This window comes from Lotus japonicus, chromosome 5, assembly GCF_012489685.1.
Source record: "Lotus japonicus ecotype B-129 chromosome 5, LjGifu_v1.2".
Classification (NCBI taxonomy): domain Eukaryota; kingdom Viridiplantae; phylum Streptophyta; class Magnoliopsida; order Fabales; family Fabaceae; genus Lotus; species Lotus japonicus.
The window spans coordinates 50482363-50498771 of NC_080045.1; the positions used below are offsets into that span (position 1 = coordinate 50482363).

A 16409-nucleotide genomic window follows, 5' to 3' on the forward strand; every position below is an offset into this window, starting at 1 on the left:
TCAAATTTAGAAGTTGTTTGTTCATTGTGATCTCAAAAAATATAAATTTAGAATAAAGTAATCTTTCCATTTGTGATTTTTCATAGGAATCATTGTGAGAGTCACATTGAGATTTATCATAAGAGTCACGATCATGTGTCGTTTGACCATGCACTAGTCGTGGTGCACAGCGATTCACCCCAAAACATAGACACACTCGGCATTAAATAGCTTGCACTATTGATCGGCATTGCCTGGTTTATATAATACAAGTCCCTAACACCAAAAAAATATAATACAAGTCCCTGGTTCTCAGGGTCAGGGTGTGTTATAATTTAAACCCTATTTAATACAAGTATAAAATAAAAATAAAGATGAGTGGCCAACACCAACATGCTTGAGCTTGACCAACAATGTGCATCACATCTCAATGTCTTCAAGATCAGGGAGAGGAAACCGAAGAATTGCAGCAATGCCACTTATCTGTGCTAGCTCTGTCCATCAATAACAAATTGAATCAAATAAACTGAAAATTTGAACAGAAATGTTTGAACAGAAGTTTCATTTACTTCCAGAATTGCTCCCACAACAAAAAAAACTGGAGGAATAAAATAAAATGATTAGCCAATCCTAATACTTACGTTCTCCAGAGACATGCATGGATGAAAATACGTGGACGGTGCCTCCTGAATCCTTAATTGAATTGACCAAGTTAACAAACTTTTTCCTTGCTGCTATATCCGAATTCCTATAACCAAAAGTATGTAGATTGATTATTGAAGTTATAATTATCTATCATTTCAAAACATCAAAAGGGGCCCTTTCTAGATTGCATCCCAAGCAAACAACTCGGACGGTATCAGAAAGATAAAATTCAGTTAAACCAAAATATATTTCTATAAAACAAAGGAAAAACTTAGATGTGGTTCCATACATGTTGCTTTTACTGTTGTCCAATTACAGCATGACACGTGTGTTAAAAGAAAGAGAAGTTGATGGAAATTACCGCATTAATAAAATATAAAGAAAATGGGTAGCTGAACTTTTCATTGGGTAACAACATAAACAATACCTAATAGTACTTATCCAAGTTTTGTCCTAAAACAAACTGTGCAGTATCAGACAAGTTTGGTATAAACCATTTCCCAGGATGTAAAAGAGACAGATAAGTTACATGGCTGAATCAACAAAAATCCAGGATATATCATTGTCAAAGTTTACAGAAACCAAAGAGAAATGCTATCAGCATACTCTTCATTACAGGGTAAAATCCTTGTGATATCTACTAAATCATGAGGGCTCCACTCTATTTGGTAGGATCCACAAGAATTTCTCCCGAGAATAGGGTATTGAAAAAAGTGGATTAAAGAGTGTACTGTTAGTATTTCTCATGGATTGGATAGAGAAATCCAACAAACCGTCTTTGATTCAGAATATCTTAGGGTTATATGACATGCAAACCTGAAAAGTTCATCTGTAATTAGAAGAGTCTGCACAGCTAGTCGTTCATTAGCAACCTCAACATGTTTCATTCCATAACAAGCACGTGCTGAATCCTGTTTCACCCGCAAAAAGATTCAATCAGGAATTCCTAGATATATGAAAATGTGACATTTAGGTAGCCATTTTCACAATTTTCATACAACAATCAGTTAATGGGAGAAGTATGTGATACTCCTTTTATGCTAAGATGCTGCTTCCTTTGGGCTTTTGAGCACTTTTTTCTTTTGCAAAATATTACATTAAATACTTGATTATGCACGACTGCACGAGACATAAAACTTGAGAATACGATTTCTCATGGAAAATCCTGTGGATGATGACTTTTTAGCTTATCCAGTGTCTAATTAGTAACACTCAACTCTTGGTTGTACTCAACAAAGAACAATTACTATAACACTCAGGAATAATAAGGGTTTGTTCAATCAATGAAATGTGCAGTTCAAACATAGAAATTACGTAATGAAACAATTCAGGACAATGAATATAAACATCTCCATCTGATATGATATCATATTTTCATGCATACAATAAGGTAATCCTAGGATGCATGGATACTTCTGTGCTGGTTTTAAAGTTACACACAGACCCTATTTATCCACCTAAATTTATGAGTCTCTAACCCTGTCAAATCTAGAAAATGAACTAATCTTCAAATAATTGGTAACATGTATTTTTTAAAACGGAAACTGATATTTCAACCATAAACATAGGCAAGGAAAATAAAAACATCTCAATAATAGAACCTGACATTTGAAAGCATGTTGTAGAAGTCCTGCAGAACTCGAACCTGAAGAAAAAGGAAAAGAACAAAGCTTTTTTCAGGCTCAACAGAAAAATAATAAACAGGATAAGGAAACTATTCAGCAAGGCCACATGGAAAAGTTAGAAAATGTCTACTATTTTGATTTTGACGGTACCTCTTGCGCTGCCTTTGTATCTTTTATCAAATTCATGACATTTGGAGCATCCAGAACCTCTCTTAAACTATGCCTACAGAAAAGAAATGTTCATGTGAAAGATATAAGATAAATCAAATACTAAGTACCCACACGCAAAGTCCATCCTTAAAGTAAAACAACTTTTTTGTCAATCTATGTTTGTTGCCATATTCTTGCTTTTATATTTTAAATGGGAATGCATGAGATTTCCACTCACTTAACACCTTACATATGAAGCAGATACAATAAGTAAACCTATTCCAGCCACCAGCCTCAAACAATATGGGTGTATAGCTTTGTTGAATCAAGTGTTAATACAGGTAAATCATGGGTTGCAACAATAACAGGTTGCAGCCGTCTTCATCAGCCCCAAACAATAAAGTTTGGAACATACACGTATGCAACAACGTATCACATCAGAAAAATTGTGCAAGTCAAACTACATCTAATTGGCCACAATAATTTTCATTTGTGTTACTTGATGACAGTTACCTCACAAAGCTTTTGTAAAAAAAAAAGAATAAAAGAGATGTGATGAAGAAAGTAAACATACTTGTATCCTGAGGTCGTGTGCACAAGAAGGATGCGTGACTTGTTTTCAATAATAGTTCGCAGCTGTCTTCTTTCTGCCTCCAAAAATAAGTGACGATGAAACTGATCCTGAAAAAGAAATAGATACATAAAATATAAGTATAACACACTTATATTCCTGTCTGAGCTTGTGTGTGTAAAACATTAAAGATAAATATTTTTATTATTAATAACTATGTAAGTAGTATCAAAATTGTAAATGCTCGCTAAGAATGAAGAAGCAAAAATAGAAAGAACAAAGAATTACATACTTTCGTAAATCCTGGACTTGCAATTACAGCACAACGAACGACGTTGAAATCCACATGTTTCAAGAAAGCCTAAAACAGATAGGTAGAACCCATTAGACTTGTAAATGTACCTTTTACACTTTTTTTGGGTAAAAGAAGAAATATAATACTATTGAAGAGAGGAAAGAATGAACATATCAAAAGATGAGCATGAGGTATCCTCTTAAGCCACGGCAGAAGAACATTGAAAAGACAAAGCCAACAATAAAGAAATATTTGATACGAGGGCATCCTCATCCGGGTATGTAATGATACCAGATATTTAATATATTGGATTCTTGATAAATATGCCCATACTTGGTACATGGGTATTACTGTAAACATATCATTTTACCATGGATTGGAATTAACTGTAAGGTAGTGAGTAAAGAATGAACTGCTGCCTGCCAGTTCAGAGCAAGAGCCACACATAACACCCAAATCAGGTTATATAGATTTTTGGGGTACATGAATTAGCAGCATACAATTCGCATTAGGGAAACCTGGTTTTCGAAAGCTCTTGGCCTCGCTAAAGTAGGGTCCACGAAAGAGCTGTACCCATTGTAGGTCTATTTTTTTATTACTTTATTAGCATTCTATAAGTTTAATGAATCCCTTTTATTGAAAAATAAGTAATCATACTAAACCCATGTTAAATTGAATATATGGAATACATATCATTAATGAGAATAAATGCTAGACAAGAGAAATATAAGTTCTTGGGCTCAATTTACCTGCAGTACATTCTCAAAGAACTTATTCAAAGCCTACAAAAGAAAGGACGATGCTTTAGAATCATAACAGTCAAGTTATTTAATTCATTCACTGATTTATCATTGTAATAAAGAGAGCGAACACACTTTCTCATAACCAGCTATAGCAGGCCCATGCTTACGAGGAATTGAACTTTCGATCCGCGAACGAGTAATAGTCATACTGTTACATCAGTCATAATAAGATAAATCATTTCATTGCAACAACAAAATTACAAGTCAAAAGTTAACTAGAATATCAATAAGAGTGAGTATTTAAGATCCAGTGCTTATGGTTCCCCCCAGAAATCTAACACACCTGAAACCTACCATCCTACTAGAGTAGAATGATGGCCAAATAGTCTATCTTCTGTATAAAATGCTATTTTGAGTAACTAAAAGAAACATATTTAAATCAAAGTTACTTGTACCTTCTACCAACAAGGAGGATATGAGCTAATCCTTCTTGCATCAAAACAACAGCTAGATCAGCACTTGCACCAGGATCTGTGATACATACACGGAATCTTTACTCACCACTTTGATTACTGTGATTTACAACAACAATCATAATACAAGCTGACCCGACGAGTATTATGAATTTCATTTTCCTTAGTAAAATGAATGTGATTATATATACCAATTATTTCATTTTTCCACCACTTGCTTCACTTAAATGGGTGCAGGATTTAAGATATCACTTAAAGTAGAAATTCAACATTTTGATTATAGATAAACTTCTCATAGCTTCCATGCCCACATGTTATACTAACTTAATTTCCCATAAGCACAAATATCAATCATAAAATTGACAGATTCATCAGAAAAACGATAACATACCAGAAGCCTGCTTGAGTACCTCCAGAGCCAGAGAATCCCAGACATCCTACAAAAGGAAAAACTTGATCTTCAGTAGTCATGAACTCATGATTCGTCAAAAAGGACAAAAGTTCATGAATTTTTTCTTTCAACTTTTGGCATGCATAATTGCATATGTCCAAACAAAATATTTAGTTTGTATGTATGTGAAGTTGTGAACCACCCATATAACAACATGAAAGAAACAGTAACTGGAATCATAACGATTCAGAAGACACACCTTTCTGAGCACAAAAGGTCGCTGTAGCTCGAGTTCTAAAGTATGGAATGCTCCAATCTGCAGTGAGTTACAAGACATGATTAGTCAAATTCAGCACTTCCAAAATCAGGAATGACAGACAGTCGCAGTTAACCAACTAATCCAACTAAATAACTAACTAACTAACTAACAAACAAACTACCTTGACATGTTCATTCTCTAAAACATTCTTTCCGCGAACACGCAAAAGAGAACCTTCTTTATCATAATCAGCAACCTGCAAACAAAACAAGATTAAATACAAGACAAAAACAGTCAAGAAATCCTGTTCAACTAAACAAACTACCTGTTCAACTTTAACTTCCAATTTCAACTTCACTCTTTCTGCATCTCTTCCACCATTAGCAGCTTCTCTAAGAACCTTCCTATAAGATACAAAAATATGACAATGATGTTCTGGAATATATACAAAACAAGCCTTCTGTGTGTGTGAAGAGTACCTGATGGTAACAGCCATGACTGAATCTCCAGGAGCTATCAAGTTATATGCAAACCATAAATCATCTGGATCCACTGGCACCATCTGCAAACCAAAAAATCAACAAAAATTCTGCAAATCAATCAAAACTCGATGAAATTGAAATTGGAACTGGAGCTAGAATTGGAATTGGAATTGGAATTGAACCTTAACGCTTCCAGGTCCATTGGGTACAAGGTCTTTGCGAACGATTCTCATGGTTTTTGCTACTTCTTCTTCTTCTTCTTCTACCTATTTTTCTTCCTCTTATTCGAAGATGAACACGCTCAACAATGGGTATCGCCACAGGGGATATAAACCTTTGTAGGGATTATGTCATTCAAGGTCCAAAATATCTTATTTTTAAATTTTAAGTAATTTAAAATAATTTAATATCTCATTGAGATGCATATTGATTAAGATATAGTATCATTTTAAAATATATAAAAACAATAAAGATTTGATTATAAAACTCATTGTTTGAATTTTACAAGATTTGATTTCAAAAGTTTAAAAGGTGATGGATTGTTACAATTGATTCAATCATAAAAATTACAATGCATATGAGAATATTCGATTATTAGGGATGTAGAGCTCTACTTACGACCCATTTAGATTATTAGGAATCATTGTTTACGATCGTTGTTTGTAGTTAGTGTTTGCAGTCATTGTTTACGGTCGTTGTTTGCGTTGTTGTAATTATCTCATAGTCGAGAGGATCTATATCTCGACTTTTTATTCAATAAAAATTTTGTTTTACTTATTTAAAATTATTTAGTGTTTTTTAGTAGAGATAAGGTTCAATAAACTAAACTATGTAATAACCAGTATAACTAGTGTGCTAACCCTACCCACCTTACTTTTTTAATTATGGGTTGGGTTATAGTCTTATAGAAGAAAAAATATTTTTAGAAATGTCACGTTTATTCCTAGGAATGATTAACAAACACGCCCATGATTTCTCTTATTCACTTTTGAAACAGATTGTATTACTCTTACACAGAATTGGTCAGCAATTCAAATGCTATGTCTAGTTCATATCTACATAGTGTTTTGGAAGATTGCAGGTTTGTACGTGGCCTAGGTGATATTTCTCTTGTTCAAGTTAAACGAAATTGTAACAAGAGACTTCTAAGTATGCCTTAACATCTCATGATAATGTATGGTTTGATGTGGTCTTTTCAGTCTAGATCCAATCTTGTTAGATGACCGTTCGCTCCCCTTTTTTTATAATTAATGAAATTGTCCGGTTGTTCTTAAAAAAGAAGAAGAAGAAGAATCTTATATTTGTATGGGGATAGAAAATTACTTCCCACCAAGCACTAACACTTCATATATATTTTTAATTAAATAATGTTAAAAGCATTGTAAAACTTATTTACATCGTCGGTGCATAGAAATTAATCTCTTTTTATTTTACAAAATAAAATAAAAAAAAATTCCTTAGGAATATCATTCCTGAAAATGTTATTCTATAACTTTTAACACCCAAGAGTGAAACTTAAGTGCAGTCCCCACATTCTATTACAGGGATGTTGGTACAGTTTTACCCATACCCCCATATTAGACGATGAATGCTTGGATACACATCCAAATGAATGAATGCTGCATGCAAAAGAAATCGAGGTGGTACTCTCTTTCCCCTGCACCTGTCATCCTCTTGTTTCTAACACATGTCATGGTCCTCTTTCTAGCACGTGTCATGAACAACCATAAACAATGATGAATCATAAACCCTTTCCACCAAAAAACATTAGTTACTTAATTAATCAATGAGTTTTGGCTTTAGGCATGAACGGTGAAGCACATCAGCATATCACTCTCTGAAGTTTTGGAGTTTATATAACTTGCACTCAGTTCAGGTAAAATTCTGATCCTGCTTCTTGTTCCTTTTTCTTCCCTCTCTTCCTTGATTTCATTATTTTTCCCTATCAACTATACCAATTAGTTAGTGATGCTATTGCAATATAAGCTGTAACAACATATTGCATAGAGAAAGGGTTTATTAGTTTCAAGATATGCCAGGAGTTTTTGTTTCAAATTTCAATGGTTTTGGTATAAATTTTATATAGGATGGAATTAGAAGCTGAAGATGAAGAGTGGGAAACTAGACAACAGATGTCACAGCCTAATGCTAATAACAGTGGTGGCAAGGTGAATTGGGTTTTCAACAGAGGAATCAGGCTGGGAAAACAGGTCTTAATGGCTGGTCTTGTAGCATCTTCTGCCCCTTTGGTTCTTCCACCTCTTGTAGTTGCTTCTGCTATTGGCCTCACTGTTTCTGTACCTTATGCTTTCTTCTTGGCTAGCCATGCTTGCACTCAGAATTTGATGAGCAAGTTGCTTCCTAGGCCAGACATTGAAATTTTAGACATAAACAAAGAAACACCCCTCAAGGGTAGTGAAGAAAATAGAGATACTGAAATGGTTGATGCACAATATATGAAGAATGGGGAAAATATTACATCAGGGAATGACTATGGACAAGGGGTTGTTGAGGTTGCTCCAGAACTGTCACATTCACAAGATGTCAATGATGTCTTTCAGCAGAATGGCTGTTGCTGTGACAACAATGACAATTTTTGTGAGGGGGAGGAGGAGAAAGTGCGGTTGCGAGAGCATGATAATGTGAAACTTGGAGCTGCAATAGATGGTGGAATGGAAGGACACCTAGGAGGGGAAATTAATGAGGAGCAACCAATGAATGAGGGTAATGGAGTGGTAACAACAATTGAGGGCCTTGATGAGATTGGCAGTGAAATTGAAAATTTTGAGACACCCTTCCAGGTATCAATTGTTTTAGAGGAATGTGAGGATCAAGTGAAAGAGGGTGACATAGAGGAAGAAGAGTTGCAAAGAGAAACAAAGGGGCTGCTAGAAAAAATTAGAGATGAGGGTAGAATTGATAGAGAAGGAGATGAAAGTGATCAAGAAATTGGACTAGTTATAGACAATATGGAGGTAGCACAGGAAGAGAAACATGGTTGGGAAACTGAAGGAAGAGTGAGAAATGAAGAAGATCCAAAAGTGTGTGAGGAGATGGTTCAGTCAAGAAATGATGGTGATTATGTGGATTCTATATGCATTGAGGTGGAAATAGAATCAAGTGAACCTGTAAGCAGTTTCTTAGAAGGAGAAGAGTTTAACAATACAAATGGCTCCCAGAAGCCAATGGCTGAACAGTATGAGAAAATTCAAGTTGAATCAATTGGAGGTTTGGTGATGGAAATGAAGGTTCATGATACTTCAGTAACTGAGGTTTCATCTGAGGTTACCGGCGGAAAAGCTGATGCGCACACAATTTTTGAAGAGGAACTGAAGCCTCTATTGGGTGGTCCTACTGCAATGCAAAAAGGGGAGTTGTACAGTAACATTTCTGATTTTGTAAGTCAAGAATCTCAGTTGCATGAATATATTGAAGGTATGGACTCATCAGATGCAGATGCTAGAGAAATTGCAGATGAAAGTGGGCTTCACTTGTATGATGAAAAAATATTAGACTCTGATGTGCACACTTGTACAATCGATTTGCAAGAAGGTTAGGCCATAGAATATAAATGTTATTTTCATCTAGGACTGATATTTATTTTGAGCCCTTATATCTGATGAATTGATAAATTTGCTTGCAGAACCTTCAAATGTTAGGGTTGATGGGGATACAGATTCGATGGAGGTTCTTGTTTTGTCTGCAGAACCAGAGTCTAGGCCATCTGAATGTTCCTCTGAAGAAAACATCATCTGCCCTTCTCAAGAGGTAAAGACCTAGTTGTGTACTTTTTTTCAGAATTCTTCTTGTTACTAGATGATGAAGTGAAAGTTTATCTTAATGGTAATTATTTTTATATTGTTAAGCACTAGTTCAATAGGACTTGTATTATTATTCTTCCAATTTTCTAAATAATTTTCTTATGGACTTCAACTATGCATTTGATGTTTGTTGTATATATTCCATGTGGAAATAGCTACACGTAGTGCATGGTTAAAGTTGGTAAGTCTAGATAGCCCATCTTCAGAAATTGTAAACTAAAGCTAGATTACAGTAGAGACTGAAGCACATAACAAATAAAAATATAGGTCATGTTCTTGGTGTTAGGGGAAGTGCTCATACTGCCTATCATGACTTTGTCCCTGGAATTTGTTGTCTGCGTTTTGCAGATTACAACCATGTTTAGGTCAACTTATCATTCCCTAGAATCAATTATGGAGTCCAAAAGCTACTGAGTGCATGTTTGAAAATCATTCTACAATTGACTCTAAAGCTAGATAGCTTCTAAGTTTCTGGATTGATTTTGAGAGATAAGTAGCTGATCCATACATGCCGCCACAGAAGCTTCTCCTCAGAATTGATTCTAATTGTAGAATGATTTCTATGCGCTACCATGTTACGTTAATGAGAATATTTAGATAAGCTTCAAGCTTCACTCCCATATATTTTGTCATTGTTTGCAGCTTGTATTCGATGAGGGAAACGTTTGGAAACAAATTAATGCTATCCGGAAGATAATAGGATATGAAGGTACAGCCCAAGCATCATGTGCAGATGAGTTGAAGGCTCTCTACATTTTCACTGGAGTAGAGCCCCCAACTTTTCTCAAGCAGAACTTGTGCGACCCTGCTGAAATCAATGAAAAGCTCCACTTCCTCATGTCCATAGTTGGAATCAAGTCAAATATGGCTTAAAGGGTGACACATTCGCATGTTATTTTCTACATTAGTCAGTGTGTTTTTTCCTCTCTAGATTTCCTTATGTTCAGAAATTAATGCAAGCTGAATTGCAGATTATAATGATGTATTATTATCCTTTTGATTTCGTTCGTGTATGTATTACAAAAACGGAGCAATTTAGAACATCAAATAGTATTACAAAAACTGTACAAAAACTGTACATTGCTCCTCACACTAAGTAATGGAGCAATTTAGAACATCAAATAGTATTACAAAAACTGTACATTGCTCCTCACACTAAGTGAGTATAGGGGTGTTCCCCGTTCGGTTTAAACCGGTTTTAAGTGAAATCAAAACCGAATCAAACCAAACCAATGATGAACGGTTTGAATCGGTTCGTTTCATCGGTTTCACTTCTTGTATTTTTCTTTGTCAATATCAATTCCACAACTTTAAATATATGGCAATCACATATAATTCATAACTTAACAGAGCATAAAAATGACAAATCAATAATTCAATCATAATTTAATCACAAATTCATAATCATCCATAATCAACATTGAACTTTATAATCAACAACTTAATACTTAATAATGTAGAAATGTTTAAAGTAGTGTTTAATATTAGTAATATTATACAATAAAAAATAAAAATGATAAATAGTGTATGTATATTCAAAGCATTTCTTATATATATATATATATATATATATATATATATATATATATATATATATATAGTTCGATTCATCGGTTCTTTGATTTTTTTATTTTTTCAAACCGTAAACCGAATCAATCTTCATTGATTTTTATTGGTTTGGATTGATTTTGAACTGAATAATAAAACTCGATCCAATTGATTTTGTTTGGTTCGTCGGTTTTATCGGATCAATCCGATGAACTCAACTCCTTAGTGAGTATGAAATTGACACTATTTATGTGGAAAATCTTCAATAGGTAAGGGAGAATTTACGGACAATGACTGAGAAATATTTTAACTAAGTGGAAGTTATTGTTGGGAATTTTCAAGTGTGAGTAAGTCTTACATTGGAAGCTAAGATAAGTTTGAGTGGCTTATAAGTGTGAGGACTCATACACTCATTGCCTTAAGGTTTTGGGTGAAAGATGTGGTGTCTGGTCCACTTATGGTTTGCTCTTTATTGCCCAATGTGGAGTTTTATGCCCCGAGTTTTAACCATTTTCTTTGTTTGGGCCTTTTATTTGGCCCAACAGTGGTATCAGAGTCGATGGTTGTTTGACTATGGGTTTGGGCCTCTGAAACTCAGGAGCACAAGCCCAGAATGACGGCCTCTGAGGTTCTGGATGAATACAAGTCCAACTTTCGTTTGAGATGGACTCACACTTGAGGGGGAGACTGTTGGGAATTTTCAAATGTGAGTAAGTCCCACATTGAAAGCTAAGGATAAGTTTGGGTTGTTTATACGTGTGAGGACCCATACACCGATTGCATTAATATTTTGGGTGAAATATGTGGTGTCTGGTCCACTTATGGTTTGCTCTTTATCACCCAATGTGGAGTTTTATCCATCGAGTTTTAACCATCTCCTTTGTTTTGACCCTTTATTTGGCTCAATAGTTACTACAATAAGGGTCTGTTTGTTTCCTGTTTTCAAAACAGTTTCAGTTTTTAAAAAAAGAAAATTTGTTTGGTATGATCTGTTTTCAAAAAATTATCATTTTCGGTTTTAAAACTAAAAACCAAAACAGCTAAAATATGTTTTCAGTTTCTGTTTTTAGTTTTCAGATATCAGTTTTCTAAATGTTGAAAAACATGTCATTCAACCTGTTTTCTTCTTCTGAAAACTGTTTTTGAAAATTGTTTTAAAAACTGAAAACAAAATTGCAACCAAACATGCCATAACTCTCTTTAAATATAAAGAGAGAACAATTTACACTTTCATGAAATTGGAGAATATTCATTAGGAGGATCTCCCTGGAGAGACAATATTTCTCTCGAAATCTTCTCTCCAGCACCTAAATAATTTCACAACTTGTTCATTTTACTGAATCATTCATTTCTCACAATAAAAGTGAATTAAGTAATTAATGCAAGTTGTGAATAATTCTGGCCTCATATCACTACTTGTGCTAGTGGTAAACAATTATGGTGAATTTTGTGGTACCTATATTTTTTTTCAATATAATACTCACATTAAGTGGTCTAGTAAATTATGACATGTGATAATTGAAATTATAATTTTCAAAGCTATAATTTTGGTCAAATGGGACTCTCGTTCACTTGGCAACTCAACTTTCGGCGACATTTGTTGGCATCCACCGCGACCTTGAAGCGGTTGCCGTGAACCTTAAACCTGGTATTGGGCTTGAGCAACATAGTTTTAAAAAAGGAAGATGCCTAATATTGATCGAATCAACGCAATTAAACTTAAGGTACATTATTGGGAAAATATAATTACTGACTCATGTGGTATGTGAGTCTTTATTACTATGTCAATTCATTTTGGGTACCATACATTAAACTAATATAAGGTACCACAGTAAACACTAACAACAATTCACCTACGGTGCTGACAATTTTTCACTTAGTTATTTTTGCAGAATGTTCTCTACATTGTTTGTCAATTTTATAGTTTCATGTTGCTTACGTTTCTAAAAGGTAATAGAATGACCTACACCATACAACTTTATCAGAGTTGATTGACTTATCATTACATTACATCTCCTAGGTTGTTTTTAGTGTAAATTTTTTGGATGTCCACACTTCTTCTTCTCCTGCTTCTCTAATAAAGTGATACTGAACTCCTATGTGCTTTGTCATTGCATGAAAGGTTAAATTTCTTGCAATGTGTAAGACACTATGACGGTCACAATACATAGTAACTAGATATAATACCCGTGCGTTGCACGAGTTTATTTACAATATTTTTTCAATATTATATGAAAATTACCATAGTGTAATTATATTTTTCAATACTTTACTATCGTTTATTTACAATATTTTTTAATATTCTATTTAAAATATTTTTTCATTATAAATATAAACGAAAAATAATTGTGTTGAGATATCTGAATAAATAGTATTAGCGTTTTTTGATGCATTAAGTTGCTTGTATTAGAGTTCTCTTTATGAAAATAAAAGATATTAATGAAATTTAATAATTAACGATTAATAGATAGCGTTGTAATTTTAACAACTTGGCCGGGTTGTAACCTGTTCAATAGATTTAGGTTCTGGTTTGAGGTTTATTGTTATGGTTTCGGTTATGGACGGGTATGATGTCATATTTCTGGTTGAAAACATAGATGCTCACTTGGGAAAGTATTAGTCCCCGAGTGTTATTCTATTATTTAATTATATCTTATCTTATTAATTTTTTTATTGAATAATATGAAAAAACATTAAGTGAACTTGAAATATTTTAACTGGAATAATAAGTTTTAGTATAATAAGTTATAATTTTAATATAGTAAAAATTTATTTAGTAAATTTAAATTTATTTACCTTTGGTTAAAGTTCTTTTCCTCTATTGTGCTTTCCCCACTTATTCTTTTTTTTTAGAGCAAAGAGATTTATTCAATGATAAAAAGAAGGATACAACCCAACGAGGTGGGGAAACCCAAAAAAAAAAACCAAACCACCCAAGAAAAACCCGAACAACCACCCAAAAGAGAAAAAATCCACTACCCTAGCACCTGGGAGGAAAATTTTCTTTAATAACTTCAGCCAATCCTCGAACGACATCTTCATCACTACCAGGAAAAGACATGCCTACGGACTTAGCAAGAAACCAAGTCTTCCTTGCTCGGGTGAAATAAGGCCCCGAAGGAGACGGAGGGCTAGGCGGCGCGGTGTCAATGGCGAGAACCACACTCTCGGATTTACAGGGACGACCCCTAGGCCGCCGAGAGCCCTCACACCTCGTCCCCGAATTTTTCCTCGGCCTACCACGAGGATGGGGCCTCGGAGGGGAAAAAACGAGAATGGGATCATCAGCATAAGCATCGGCCTCCACCTCAAGAGCATCCTCCCCCGCACCTACTGAGAAAGCTTCCGAACACCCTTGAAGGCCCCTGGCAAGAGCGGAGCCAGAACAAGCACCAACCTCAAAGCAGGAGAACGATGGACGAGAATCGACAAGCCCATCAAAACTCAAAGTGCCAACATCATACGTCGTGGGAATCCGATCATCAACAACCTCCCTAGCTACCATAGAGCTTCCCGCCGTCAAACCAGCGGTAGTGTAATCCTTAAAAGTCGTTGGAAAACAACCAAAAAGGTGCAATATATGATCATTAATCGACCAAAAATTCCTCCTAATTCCAAGGGGAGCTGATAATGAGAGTTTCAAATTCAAATTCATACTACTATCAAAATAGATCAAAAAACATATTTAAAAAATATTTTTCAAATAATACATGCATATGATATAGTTATTAGTATATATACTTTATAGAGACATTTTTTTATTTTCAACTAATTTTTTCTTAATTATTTTTTTAAAATAATATTATTTTTACTTAATTAATCTAATTTTTTAATACAGTTTACATATAAATATATTTCTTTGTTTTGTTTAAAAAAGGTATAAATTTTTCTCAGTTTATTATTAATAATTAAAATTCTAAATATTTTTATTTAATACTTAACAAATGATTTTTTTATAAGAAATTCAAAAGTTGATAACAAATTATTTTTAATTTATGACTTTGTAGTCTTTCTTAATGTGTTTAATGCGCTTATTTCTAATGTGATTAATTCTATTTTTTTCAAGTCTCCTTTACATATGTATATAGATTTCGTGTTGCTTGTGCCCAAGTTCTTCTAATAACCTTGAATTTGAATTGCTTTCTTGCATGCTTGCATAGCTGCCATGTATTCAACTTTTTGTAGTAGACAAAGCTAAAAAATATGCAATAATTTGGATAACCAGCTTACCGCTCCTTAGGGATGACAATGGGTAGGATCGGGCACGGGTTTTTGATGACCCGGGATTTAAGGCTATTTTCCTAGTTTATTTGCATGCATTTTAATATATTATTTAATATGTTTTAGTCATTTAAGGACACTTTAGGCTTATTTCATGCATTTTGATGTTTTTATTTGGTTTTAGTATTTTTCTACATTTTATATTATTTTTCTAGATTTTATTAGGATTTGAATTAGTTTTATCTTCTATTTAATTATTATTAGGATTTTACTTTAATTTAGGATTAGATAAGTTTATTTTAAGTTACTATCTTATTTTTATCTTCTATTTATTTTATTTTATTGTTATTTTAGGAGAAGATTTGAGAAGAGAGAGAAAATCAGGAAAAAAATGAAAAAGAAAAAGAAATTCACAGCTTTTAATGGGCTCTGTTCCAGTGTGCCGCGCGTCCAGGATCTTACCGTGTACCAGCGCATCAGATCGCGCCACGTAGCAGACCCTGTTATCCAACGTCCATGCTCCTGAGGTTGCACCGTGTTATGGTGCACCTGAACGCACAGGAACATCTGCTGCATCATAAAAAGACAAAAATGCACCGGCTACGAAAAGTCATTATGGTAGCGTTTGGCAGACAGGTGGGAAGGGAACGGAACATGACATTTGGGCTTCGTTCTGTGTCTGTTGTGTTTTTATGATGGAACGGAACATGACAAAGGCTCCAGGAACGGGACATTTTGGTTCCCTGGAAAAGGGCGGAACAGAAGGGAACGGAACATAACACTTTTTAAAATATTTTATATTGGCAAAATTACCCTTAGGTTAATTCTATTATTTTCCCCAACACATACGCTTTTGCTTCTCTTCATCATCAAACCCTCATTCCCATCTGCAACTGCCCACCATTTTCATTGTATCAGAACTCCATTTTTTCCCTGCGAACATATTTATCATCATCAATTCCAGTTTTGATGACTGAAAGAAGCCTTTCCTCTGTTTTATTTCAATTGCAGATTTGATTTGTGATTTCACTTGTAATATTTATCATCATCATTCATCACTTCCAATCTCGATGAATGAATGAGGCATTTCCTTCCACGATCGCAATACGTACCAAACCACTGAACAATTCATGCTTAAAATTGTCTGTGTATCAGTTGTTATGAATAAAGAGTACACAAGTATGTAAAGAGAGGAAGAGATATGTA

General features: G+C 34.3%; 2 protein-coding genes across 3 annotated transcripts; one reads left to right on the plus strand and one right to left on the minus strand.

The window, feature by feature from the left end:
* Window positions 1–173: 173 nt before the first annotated feature.
* Window positions 174–5943, minus strand: LOC130720282 (protein PELOTA 1). Of its 2 annotated transcripts, XM_057570911.1 has the most exons (17): window positions 5888–5906; window positions 5796–5857; window positions 5611–5693; window positions 5457–5535; window positions 5313–5387; window positions 5132–5188; window positions 4873–4918; window positions 4464–4539; window positions 4141–4216; window positions 4015–4047; window positions 3263–3331; window positions 2974–3080; window positions 2400–2472; window positions 2231–2269; window positions 1441–1535; window positions 621–727; window positions 174–473 (listed from the first exon to the last, which is right to left on the minus strand). In XM_057570911.1, exons 2-17 carry the CDS (start codon window positions 5844–5846, stop codon window positions 400–402), a joined length of 1140 nt encoding a protein of 379 aa, XP_057426894.1. In that variant the 5' UTR covers window positions 5847–5857; window positions 5888–5906; the 3' UTR covers window positions 174–399. The 2 variants fall into 2 exon arrangements, with proteins under 2 accessions (XP_057426894.1, XP_057426893.1); XM_057570910.1 differs by having other exon boundaries at window positions 5796–5943.
* Window positions 5944–7372: 1429 nt separating this feature from the next.
* LOC130718695 (uncharacterized) lies at window positions 7373–10581 on the plus strand. The gene is made up of 4 exons (XM_057569322.1): window positions 7373–7489; window positions 7700–9165; window positions 9257–9381; window positions 10077–10581. The coding sequence occupies exons 2-4, from the start codon at window positions 7701–7703 to the stop codon at window positions 10305–10307; spliced, it is 1821 nt and encodes a 606-aa protein (XP_057425305.1). The 5' UTR covers window positions 7373–7489; window position 7700; the 3' UTR covers window positions 10308–10581.
* The last annotated feature ends 5828 nt before the right edge of the window (window positions 10582–16409 follow it).